The sequence below is a fragment of the Anomalospiza imberbis genome, chromosome 8 (genome assembly GCF_031753505.1).
Source record: "Anomalospiza imberbis isolate Cuckoo-Finch-1a 21T00152 chromosome 8, ASM3175350v1, whole genome shotgun sequence".
Taxonomy (NCBI): Eukaryota; Metazoa; Chordata; class Aves; order Passeriformes; family Viduidae; genus Anomalospiza; species Anomalospiza imberbis.
The window spans coordinates 5,399,014-5,411,622 of record NC_089688.1 but is presented as its reverse complement, the minus strand read 5'-3'; the positions used below and the strand labels follow the sequence as shown (position 1 = coordinate 5,411,622).

Here is a 12,609-nt window from a genome sequence, read left to right as displayed (position 1 = left end):
GGAGCAAGGGCTGGGGGAGCCCGCGGCTTGGGGTCGCTGGCCGCTCTGCGGCTCGGGGCCGGTTCGGCGCTGGCGCCGAGCGCTGCTCCCTTCTCCAGCGTCCGCTGAACCGGCGCTGCCCGTCCAGGCCTTCTCCCGGGGCCGCGCCCCGCGGCGGCGGCGCCACCAGGGCCACCGTCATCGTCACCACAGCGGCGGTCCCGCGGCGAGTCGGGCCGCGCCGGGCGGCGGAGGCGGAGCCACGCCTGGGGCGGGGCGGGGCGGTGGCGGTCGCTGCCCCGGCGCGGGGTGGGCGGACGGCGCGGTGCGGGGTGATGGAGTCGCGGGCCCTCGCCGCCCGCGCCCTGGTTCGCAGGGCCCGCTGAGGCCCGGCCGCAGCCGCCGCCGCCAGAGCGCGGCCACCCCCCGCCCGCCGCCGGCAGCCCCCCTCCGCCGGGACATGGCCACGGAGCCCCCGCGGCCAGCGGGGCGCCCCGAGGGCGGGCGCGGGTGCTGCGCGGGCGGCGGGCGCGGCGAGACGGAGGAGGCCGAGGCCGCGGCCCAGCCGGTGCTCGGCGCCTCTCCGGGCCCCGCGGCGGCGGGGGGCGGCCGGCGGCGGGCGCTGAACGGATGCGTGCCGCTGTCGCACCAGGTGGCCGGGCACATGTACGGCAAGGATAAAGGCGGTGAGCGGAGACGGGCGCGGGGAGGGGGCGGCGGGCCTGGCCGGGTCACCTGCGAGGGAGTCCTTCCCACCCCCACCCTACCCTCCGTTCATCTGAATTCTCCCGGACCGGCTGTGACGGGCGGGTTTGGCTTCGAGTTCCCTCGCGCCCCGGCGGCGAAGGGGCAGCTCCTTTGCTGGGGGAGGGCAAGGTCGGTGCAGGCGGGAGCGGCGCCGGGGGGCGAGCGCAGGACTCGGCGCCGCCGTTGCCGAGCTCCCGCCGCCGGGCTCCGGCCGCACCTGTCCGCCGGAGGTGCCGCAGCAGCGCGGGAGGCCGGTGCTGGGGCCTGGGGCAGTGCCCAGGGACCGGAGCCTCCCCGGGAAGGCCGGTGCTGGGGCCTGGGGCAGTGCCCAGGGACCGGAGCCTCCCCGGGAAGGCCGGTGCTGGGGCCTGGGGCAGTGCCCAGGGACCGGAGCCTCCCCGGGAAGGCCGGTGCTGGGGCCTGGGGCAGTGCCCAGGGACCGGAGCCTCCCCGGGAAGGCCGGAGGGGGGCCCGCTCGAGCTCCCCGCTACGCGCAGGCCGTGGATGGAGCGGTGTAACCGCTGCTAAATTTCATTCTTCTGCTGCTTTTCCTAAATGGCATTAGTCTGTCAGGACGTGATAGTTATCAGGCACCCTTAAACCGAAGGACTTCTGCCGTTCAGCTTCATTTTATTAGGCACCTTTTAAAAAGAGGCAGTTCAGGTAACAGCATGCTGGTTCTCTCAGATGTCAGAAACGTGGTTTATCTAACGGGACCACCTGAACCTGTGGCCACAAATTCCACCAAATTATTACTAAGCTGTTTCACCAAATTATTACTATTTGCTTGTTTATGTGATGATAAACCTGAACCAATGGCTAGGAAATGATCTAATAATACAAAGACATGAGGAGATAGTATTCCTCCACCAGCTCTCAGTTTCTATTTTAGCTCCATGTTGAGGAGTAAGGTGTTGGCCCTTCTGATGAAGGGGCCTTTTAGCATAAGCAGTGGTCAGTGCCAAAGCAAGTGGCCAAGTCAATGCTGCCAAATGGCATTTCTCGCCTTCCCAGGACATTGCATTTGGGGAAACTCCTGCCTCTCAGCCAGATGGAAGGTATGCATCCATTCAGCTTGCGGTGTGCACTCTGAGAGTAGCTACAATGAGTACCTGCTGGCGTATTGCCTTTGAACCCTGGCAGTAGGAACTGCCCCTGCTGAATAGGCCAAGGGCTGAATTACAGAACCCTGTCAGCTATCAGTGAATGAAATTACAGCGCTAATGGCACTGTGAGTTTGTCTTATCTACAGCCTGCATCCATGGTGTGCCTTGCTGCAGATAATCTCGACAAAAAAGTCATTCTTCTCTTTGCCCCTGCCAAGGGCTGAACTTCAGAACCTTTTCGATCATCAGTGACTGGAATTACAGCACTAAGGGCACTGTGAGTTTGTCTTATCTGCAGACTGTTTCCATGGCATGTCTTGCTGCTGATAATTTCTGCAGAAAAGTAATTCTTGTTCCTTGCCCCAGTTGCAGACAGTGAAATAAAATGTAGCTGGAGGTGCAGTAGGTCCTTGAAGGTGTATGTGTCCCGTGTTCATACATCATAGCATGAGGTGGGATCAGGCAAAAAAAGGCTCACTTCAGAGAGAGCTTCACCTTTGGCACATCAGTCTCACTGCAGTTAGGTCAAACAGCACAGGTGATCATCTGTGTTTTGGGTGCCACTCCAGTGGGTTAGGTAAAGCTAGCTCCACTACATCTCATGGGCAAGACCAAGACTTTTCTGCAGAGGTACCACCATGGTTGATGATCTCATCTTGGAAACTGTTTTATGTTGAAGTGAAGACCAAAGCTGCTCTGGCACTCACAGCTCACATTTTTGTAACTCGATTTTCCCTTCTATTCCCACATACAAACAGACAGAGGACTTGAAGGTATCCAAAGTATTTTTAACTTCTACTTTTTTTAGTAAAAGTACACTGTAAAATTTCTCCTGAATAACCTTCCTTTTTCCCTTTGTTCCCTGTGACTGTTACTGCCTCGCAAAGAAAGGCCTCTCACAGCCTCTCTGCATGCATGTGTAGACATTAGGCTGCTGTGCCTTGTGACTGCCCTTTTGTTGAGTGCTGTGTGCAGTAGTGCTTTCCCAGATAGATTGTGTGTAGTAAGTAAGTAATGACTTTGGGTTGTGGTTTAATTCCCTAGGCGGGTAGAGAGAGACAGCACCTGCTGGGATATGTCACCGTACAGAGCCTCCTGCACCTGCCCATGGCTCGGTGCCTGTACCTGCAAAATGCTGGGGGTCTCCACGCCAGTACTGGGATTCTGTAGCTAAAGGGGCTGGTCTCCTTCAGAGTGACTTGCTTGCTCATTTCAGAATGGTAGCAACCTTTGCATCCGCAGCCAGGGAGAAACGTTTGTGAGATATTTCAGGATTTTATTTCCAACATAGTTCTGTTGATTCCTCAGAAATGTTAATTTGCTTTTTCATATGTTAAAACAGTCCTATTCCCTGTCTGTGCTGAAAAATCCCGGGAAGCCTACAACAAACCCATGACCAACATTCATATGTTAGTATGATCTGCTGGTGGTGGTGATCTCTGCTTCTTGTAGATCAGAGGAAAGGTTATGGAGTTTACATCTTTGTGGTGAATGTTGAAACACGGTTCTGGTTTTCAGGCCTGCCCCAGTCACAGTGACAGAGTAGTGCAATAAGTGCTGTAGTCTGTCAAGAATGCAGAGAATGAGGGAACTTTAGATGTCAGTTTATATTCAGCTCATCAAGTAATGTATCAACCCCATAGTGTATGGATTCTGCTTCCTGGAATCATTGCCTGGTCTTTCTGCCTTGTAGATTGTCTGCTTATCAAAGGCAAAATGCAGATTTTTGAGCAGCGTGTGTTACAAAAGCTATTTTAATGTTTAACCTGTTTTATTTTAATGTGACTGTTAACAATTCACATATAGAACACGTGCCATTGAAGTACTTTGTGCACTTTGCAGAGTGGTTTCCAGCACATGCAAAAGGGTACAGGGAGGGGGAACACAAACTGCTGTGTCTTGAAGATGTTGTGGTGGCCTGCACATGTGTGGCAATATTTTTCTAGTTTTGAAAAGTGTATAAAAGCCAACTTTATGCAAGAAACATGACTTGAGAGCTGTTTTACGCAAATTTTAAAAGCAAATCTTTGACATAGCAAACTATTGAAACAACTGTTCTAAGTCTGGTGGTCGCTTTAAAGTAAATATCTTGGTCTCTAAAAATTTAGTTTAGTTTCCAAGGCTGCACAACAGAGCCCATTCACAGATAATGGTTTTTAGGAGGTGAAAAACACAATTGCTGTTACAACTGCAAACTCTCTTTGGGATGCAAAGCTCCTGGCTCATTTTTCTGTTTTCTCACATGATAGTTGAAAATAGAACCTATTTTGGATACAGTTAACATTTTTGCTACCCTTCTAAGGAAAACAAATTACTGTCTGAAAAGCTAGAAATGAATCCTAGGAGAAAAATTCTTTTCCAAAAGTGGGTTTTTGGTTTTCTGTTGCACCTAATGGTGCAACACAGTACACATTTCAGAGGAATGAAGTTAATTTTGTTCCATTCTTGCCTACATCCATGTCTTGAGTATCCTCAGATACTCAGTTGCATTTCTTCTGCAGGTATTCAGAAATACTGGTGACTGGAGAGTCATAAGGCTGTTTCATGAGGGTATTTTGGAGGGTTTTTTTGTGCAGGCTTGATGAAGGTGGTGCCTGGCTGAGATGAAATTCTGTACTGTAATTATGGGTGATACAAATAGTAGCATCTGATAGCTTGGAGTGCTTAGGGATGCTACTTCTTGTAATAAAGACATACTCTATCTGTGCCACTAGTATAGATGTACATCCACAGGACATTTATTTCTGTTCTAGTAGTGAGAAATGCTTTAAATGTGGTACTCCTTTAAGGTCTTGGCATTGTTGGAAAACAATTTATGAATTATTTAAAAAGGGAGTGTCTGTGTAATCTCTTTTAGTTAATGATGGGGTTTTTGGGGGTGGAAGTTTTAATGTCAAATCCCAGTACTGTGTTGGCCTTGGGCAGAGATACACTGAGGAAATTATTCAATGGGTAGAAATAAGAGGAATGCAAGCAAACCTCTGCTAAGGGTTATATGTAGGAGCTGATAATTTTTTCTCTACTGTGTGTGCAGCAGAAACAGTACAGCTTTTCAATAGGCTGTCCTTGATGGTGAAGTCACTATTTCTGGGGAAAAAAAAGGCAAAAAGAAAGCTGTACCTTTTAAAACTAAGCCCTGAAGGAAATGCTTCTCTTCTAGGCATACTGCAGCATCCAGATGGAACTGTCCTGAAGCAGTTGCAGCCACCACCTCGTGGTCCCAGGGAGCAAGAGTTCTACAACAAGGTGAGGGTCCCACAGTGTGGAGGAGGCTCCAGCTGAAATGGGGGATGTGCTTCCTGTAGAAGTACCTCCTTTTCATTGCAGTTGGGAAAGTGCTACCTAAATACCCTGCCATGGTACCTGTGTGCTCTCTAGAACTTTCTGCTCCTTGCATGTCGATACTCCTGCCAGACCTACTTCACTCACAGGATTTAAGCTTGCCTATTTCTTCATAGTACAGCAGACTTTCAAAGCATCTAAGATCTTACTGAAAAGCCTTATCTCTTGTCTATGTTTAAAGGGTTGTATGTTTGATCCCAGCTTTGTCACATAGCTAAGTTTCTCAAAAGTGCTTACATCTAAATTTAGCATGTTTTATGCTTCTTCCTAGCCTGTTTTACTGCTAGAAGTAGCTCTGTTCACTGTATTAAAACTTCTTTAAAAAGTCAATAAATATCAAACCTCTCAAGTTGTTTTAGCATCAATTGTTGTATTTTTCCTGTTGCTTATCTTCAGTTTGCTTTATCAGTAACTATAACAAGTGCACACCGGGAAAGCTGTTGCTTTCCTGTGAACAGTTTCTAGAGCCTGCTCTGTCCTACCTGCCTGTGATAGTCTGTCATGTGGTTTTTGGGTGTCAGATTGGTATGCCATGCCTTTGCATGCTTATTATTATTATAATATTATTGCATGCTTATTAGGTACAAAGAGCTATCAATATCTTCATGCTTGGTGTAAGAGGAGTCTTGAGGCCCTCTACTTGTTGTGGTGTTTGGCTTGAATTTTGGTTGGTAGGTTTCTTTTTCCCTAAAAGGGTATTTATTTAAGTTAGCAAAAGACCTTGCAGATTTCATGAAAATGTCTCACATAAACAAAGCAAGGTGCTTTAAGTGAACAGTGTGTTTGCATACTAGCATTATTTGATAATTCTCTTGATGGGACAGAACAGTAGCGCTTGAATTACTAAGAGCCAGTTAAATGTAAATATTTTTCTGAGTTTCTGTGTGACTCTCATTGAGATGGGGTTAAGAAATATGCCATCCAGCCTGACTGGTAACTTGAGTAGAAGGAGGAAGCTTGAACAGACTCCTTTGGGCACCAGGCTACTTACCGTGCTGTGAAATCCTCAGGTAACAACAGTAACATGCTGTCCCTGCCTAAAGCCAGCAGGTGAGAGGGGTAAGTTCAGGCATTGCTTGCACATGAACTCTACACATCAGAGACTTTATAATTTTGCCTGTTTAAGCTTAGACTCGTGTGACAAGCTGTGAGCAAGACCCGGGGCAAAGTCTTTGAGAAAAGGGGTATCTCTGTCAGTGTGCTTGTTTCTGTGCTGTGAAGAAGGCAGGTCTCAATGCTAGTAACTTGCAAAGTAAGCTTCTATTCTGTCTCCTAAGGCCTTGCAGCTTGCTTCCAACACTGAATTTTTTTGGTTATAAGCCATCTTGGAAAGGGGTTTGGCAATTATTGAAAAATAACAGAGAAAGGGAAAGATTTAGACATGATTAGTTGGGTGTGGACTAGAAAGCCTTTTAGTGGGAGAAGAGAAGGAGAGCACATACATGTGTGTTGTGGTGGTGAAAGTACAGGAGAAAGGTCTTGAGGATTTGTTGCTCTTCTATGATTAATTGCTATCATGTTTACTCTCAGGAAAGAACTGTGTGATGTGGGCTATAGACATCTAAGCACTACATATTATCACTATAGGATGATAATTGCTCTGGGTTGGGAGGTTTAGGATTGGGTACAGTTTCACGTGCAGCTTTAGCTGATCCAATAGCTCATTGTTGCCAAAAGGGAAATAAATGCCTTTCTTCCCCTTCCTGCCATTTACCTTGCACCATGATGGTGCTGTTTGGACATTTGTGAATTAATTTGACCTAATTAAAAGATAGCAAAACTTCCTTGTCTTGGTAGTCTTCTGGCAGTTTAGGTGACTAAGCTGACAAGCAATGGGAACAACAGCAAGGCCGCCCTTCTTTGGTGACTGAGTTCAGCCCGTCTTGTGGGCTGTAATCAAAGAGACATTATCACCTTGGAGAAGGCTGACTAGCCTCCAGAGTTCAAGGGAAGGATAATTTTACTGCTCCTTGAGACAAGGAGTTGTTTGAAAGTTTACCATGTACAGGAGATGGTGAGAAACAGTGCAGAAATGAAACAAGTGAAATAAGCCTGATGAGTCCCAAGCTCTCACTTTGTCAGGGCAAAACAACAGGTTGGTTGGTAAGATCAAAGCAGGTGGTTGTCCAAGAGTATATGTGGATTAATTGTGACTTTTTTTTTCCCTTAAAATTTCTGCTCCTGTTTTTTCACATGTGCTTACAACTGTTTTGTCTGTAGATAGGTGAGTTATTGCTCCCTTTGCATCCCACCTTATGCTAGCACACATGAAAATCAGTGTCCCAGTACCTGGGTCAGAAACGGGGGGTTTCTTTTCTTCTGGAACAGCACACCTCCTCATGTGAAGTAACTGAGCAGCTCTGTAGTTTATGGTAGCAAGAAGAGGAGCATGTCTCGGTTTCAGCTGCATGAGTCAGCTGGAGAGCAGCTATGGCAGAGCTGAAGCAGAAGTGTCTTCCAAGAAGCAGGAAGTGGTATTTCAGTGTGCAGTCCTAGTACTTGTCAGCTGAAAGCTGCAGGGAATGTGTCGTGATAGATGATAATGCGGCATTAAGGGACAAGTTCGACTCGAACTCTGATATATTTAATGTGATACCAGGTAAATATTACCTTCTGTTTGAGCCAAGAAAGTCTTCTCAAGCTGCTGGATTTGTTTGCAGCTTGATGTGTGAACAGAGGTAGAAGTCTGTCAGTGAATCAGATGTTTTTTCCCTTGTTATTGATGTTTTTGTTTTTTTTTTTTTTTCTGTTGAGCATGATGCTAAGTACTTACCAGTAGAGCCCAAGCAAAATAGGCTTCCATTTTGGAATGGAAACATGAGCAAGACATGTACTGCAAAATACTAGTAAGTGATCCAAAACTTGCTCAGAAGTAGGTGGCAGCTGAAGTTTGGAAGAATTTCACAGGTCTCTGTCAAATCTGGAAAATTGCTGAAGTAATTGCTACTTGGGCTGCTGTCAAGTTACCTTTCTGTTTTCTTCATACTGTGTTTTCCCTTTATCAGTCAAAAAAAATAGAGTGTTTTTTGTAAGAGATTATTTCACCAATTAAACTTGTATCTACTAGAGCACCATGTCTCATTCTCTATTGCTAGGGAAGGGGCTTGCCACGTGTTATGAGGGAGGGGCAAAACAGCATGATAAGATTATCATGAGTACCTTATATGATAAAGCACAGTAAAACAATGAGCTGTTTGTTAATAGCTTAACTGGCTTGTTAATAGCTTACCATGCACTGCTTAACTTCTCGTTGGAGTGTGACTTTTTAGCTGTAATGTCCACTTGCTGTTGAGTTCTTTAAATCTGAGTAATTATCTAATCAAAATAATAACATTTAAATTTTGTTTCTGCAAACTCCCTTTCTGTACCTGAGGGCATGAACCCCTTAAAAACATTGCCTGCACAATCATGGAGTGTTTTACTTGGTATTCTGGTACCCTTATCTGTGTGAGAAAAATAGGAGGTTTTTTAACCTTGAAAAGCTACAAAATACTTTGTTTTCAATAGGTATGAGCAACAAGGGAATGAAACTAATTGAGGCATAAGGGTGATGTTTATTTAAGGGCTATCTACACTGCTGATCAGTTGTTTCTGTGTAATGGCAATGCTCTGTAGGTGGAGGTACTCCAGAGGACTACTTTTAAAGGAGTTTTGGAAGGGAGCAATATACAGTGATGTGGGAACAGGGAAATAGTGTTGTTTGAAAATGTAGTCTTTTCAATTAGAGAGATTAAATTGGTAAAAGGCAGTGTGAGTTTATGGTAGGCTGCCTACGCAAGCATGCTAGGAAATCCATGGAAGTGGCCTCCTCTTCAGTGTGTTTTGGGATTTGGCTTCAGCTTGATTTATGCCAGGGCTCATTTATCCATGCTGAAATGCTCTGATTTAGTTCAGCAGTGCTGATAGAAGGAGGAAACCTGTCAGCACTCCTATGGTGATCTGTTGCACCGGGTGAGTTGAAAAATGTGAGAATAGTGTCCTTTGAAAGAGTTAGTGCAGGCACTGTGTGAGGTAACCCGCTGCTCAGTGTGGAGCTCCTGTCTCAGCCATGCCAGGCTGTGCTCCAGGGCACTCTGTGCTAGTATAGCTCTGCCTTTGCATTTCAGAGCTCTCCAGCACAGGGCTTTCCTTAGTTTGTCATGTCAGGGAAGTAGCATTGCAAAAACTGTTGTCCTGTGGGAGAGGGAGGATGCTGGAATGTCAAGCCTTAAATAGGGCAGCTGCTTTTGTGGGTACTAAAAGAGAGAAGTTGGGCTGCAAGGAGGGGATGCTGCCCGGCTCAGGGGAGACCCCATCTGCAGAGCTGCCTCCAGCTCTGGGGTCCCCAGCACAGGAAAGACATGGACCTCTTTGAGTGAGTCCAGAGGTGGCCTCCAAGGTGATGGGAGGGCTGGAACACCTCTGCTATGAGAAAAGGCTGGGAGAATTGGGGTTGTTCAGCCTGGAGAAGAAAAGGCTCTGGAGAGAGCTTAGAGCCTCTTCCAGTTCCTGAAAGGGCTCCAGGAGAGCCTGGAGAGGGACTTTGGACAAGGGCCTTGAGGGACAGGACAAGGGGGAATGGCTTCCCACTGCCAGAGGGCAGGGTTAGATGGGATATTGGGAGGAAAATCTTCCCTGTGAGGGTGGGGTGGCCCTGGCATAGGTTGTCCAGAGCAGCTGTGGCTGCCCCATTCCTGGAAGTGTCCAAGGCCAGGTTGGACAGGGCTTGGAGCAGCCTGGGACAGTGGAAGGTGTCCCTGCCCATGCCAGAGGGATGGAACAAGATGGTGTTTAAGGTCCCTTCCAACCCAAACCATTCTGGAGTTCTATGAAAAATGAGGAAGAGAGCATTTACAGTTGTTATCTTTGTGACTGTGGTTTCCTACAAGCTGTGTGTTAAACATGAAGAGATGGAGTGCTTCCTAATGTTCAGTAGAACGAGAGAAGGTTGCTGAACTGTTTGGAAATGGCTACTCTTTCACTTCTGATCTTGGCTTTCACTCAGTACTGTTGTAAACCTGTGTGTAACTTTTCTGAGCATGGCCTACTGAAGTTTAAAGTTTCCTAGTGGAGCAGCTAATGAACTGGGATTTTATGCTTAACAGATCAACAAATGTTCCTGTAAACTTTTATTTGAATTGCCCTTCAGTTTGCCTGTGGTGACTGTATGACACTTGGGGGATGTGTAGTACACTTTCCCTCCTCCTGCCTTCTGAAAACTGTCCTGGAAAAGCTCCTGCAGCATAGACAGCTTCCAGTGGGTACCTTTTTCTTTTTCCCTGTTGGCTGTACATCAGAACTGTCATAGCTGGTTCTAGTGGTGTTGCCATGGCATGGCTCCAAATAACTTAGCTGCAGTGGTATAAGCTTTCCAAGGCTACTGTAATGCAAGTCGTACCCAGATTCTCAGGTAGTTCTGTCCCAGGTGCAAGGGTGATTTTGGGAAGTTGGATTGACAGGGTTCTCCCAATCCCAGCTCAGCTCTGGTAACTTCCTACCTCTGGCCAATGCTTGTGAACCAAGGGAGGTGATTAACTGCACACAGCATTGTGAAAACATAATTCAGCTAATTACCTGGCTCTTATGGTTAACAAATCCTGCATTTGTGCCCAGTTACTGATGGCTCTGTTAACTGCTGCAGCAGTTCAGGGTTTGAGTCCTGCTGACATCGAATCTGAATGCAAGGAAGTTGTTACCAGTGGAGATAGCAGAAAATGTTTTTCACTCTTGTTATGCATCCTAAAAACAAAGCCAGGATATAAGAGACACAAATAGTTCCAACATGTAAAAGAGATTTACAATGGTTAGGTGAGAGTTAGGCACTTGAAAGCTAGGAAGGAATGGTTTTGTGGTTGCCTACACAATTGTTCTGAAGTTTCCTTTGGATGTATTGAAATGCAGCTTCCATAGGGCAATGACCTGTGTTTGTTTTGCTTTCCCCCAAGAACTCACTCGCTCATTTTACAGCCTGATACAAGGCAGGATGGATATTGTTTGTGCAACTTTTGCTGTCTTTTTTAACAGTTAATCTTTGAGTTTGTAACAAGAGGATAATGTGTTAATGAAACCCAGTTAGATTAATATTTCTGAAGCCACAGTTCCTTGTGCTTCTGGGGTTACAGAGAAGAAATGTTCAGGAATTGTGCCCATTTGGACCATTAGCAGTAATCTTTTCCTTACTGTTTTATTTATTTTGTTCTCAATAACCTGTTGCAGCTCCTGGCTATGTCTTTTCATACCTGCTTGATGCTTGCTTCTTATCTTACTAATTTTAATTAGTATTCCAGCAGCTTCAGGCAGTGCAGAAGAGTTGTGGTGATTCTCCCCACCTCCATGGCATAAAATGAAGCCAACAGTCTGAAAGATGGGTTTTGGCCTGAATTTGCACAGAATTGCAAGAACTGACTCATAAGGCTCAGCTCCCTTTAAGCCTATATAGCATAAATCATGATAAGGCAGCCTGTGTTCCATAAAGTGTTCTCTGCTACTGACAGGAAAGGAAAGGGGTTGGGGAGGCAAAGTACATCTTGTTTCAGGATAAGTTATCCTATTTTGTAAGCTCAGTGAAGTGCTTTTGCACTCTTGATTTAGATGATAATCCTTGGCTGAAAAAGGAGTGGATGATGGCCATTGTGCTGCTGTTGTGTACTAAAATATCCTTATCCTGTGATCACGTCTCTGGCTAAGGTTTTGATTTTCAGTCTTGTATGGACAAAAATACAGGATGCCTGGTTTTCTTAACATCTTCTTTTGGAGAAGCAATGCCTTACCCATGCCTTTTATTACTACTGCATTTGGAGCTGTAGCTCAAAAGGATCTTTGGCTGTGTCTCATGCTGGTACATCTGGGTCTGCCACATGGAGATACTGGTGCTGAAGTGTACAGATTACCTGTTGGCAAACATGGTGAGCGTGTTCTGATGCAGTTCATTCCTGCCCTCAGCACCACTCCTCTGCTGAGGAATTGTCTAGCAGGGATCCCCTTTTGCTGGGGAAATGAGCAAACCAGCATGTGAAGTTGCCTCTTAATCGTGAGCCTGGGCACTGGTAATAAAAGGAAGGACACATAGTAATTCTTAACTAATGAGAAGAAAATGGCTTTTTGACAAAGTTGTGAAATACTGACAGCTGCTATTCAGATCTTTTTTCACTTGAGGAGTTGTCTAACAGAGATGAAGTGTAGCTGTAAGAATCGGCTGAGTTCCTACTACTGCTCTATAAATACTTTTTTTGTACTTTACTATTAAATGACTGGACAGTAGGACTTGGAAAATATGGCAGATTTTTGTGGTTCTTACACTCTGCAGCAAAAACAAGTTTGGAAGAAACACACGACACAGTAGAAAGTTAACCTAGAAGGATCTGGTGAGTGTCTGTTTCCCATGCTCTTTGAGGATTGTGTATCACAGAATAAACTACAATCCACTTTAATAAATCTAAGAAACCTTTAAAAAGGG

At 46.2% G+C, this 12,609-nt stretch overlaps 1 protein-coding gene across 1 annotated transcript in view; it reads left to right on the top strand.

The window, feature by feature from the left end:
* The first annotated feature begins 294 nt into the window (after nt 1-294).
* IPMK (inositol polyphosphate multikinase) overlaps nt 295-12,609 on the top strand; it is a 36,936-nt gene continuing 24,621 nt past the window's right edge. The window contains exons 1-2 of the mRNA XM_068197059.1: nt 295-665; nt 4,993-5,078. Coding sequence (XP_068053160.1) covers nt 440-665; nt 4,993-5,078 — 312 coding nt within the window. The 5' untranslated portion in view covers nt 295-439. The remainder of the gene's footprint in view (nt 666-4,992; nt 5,079-12,609) is intronic.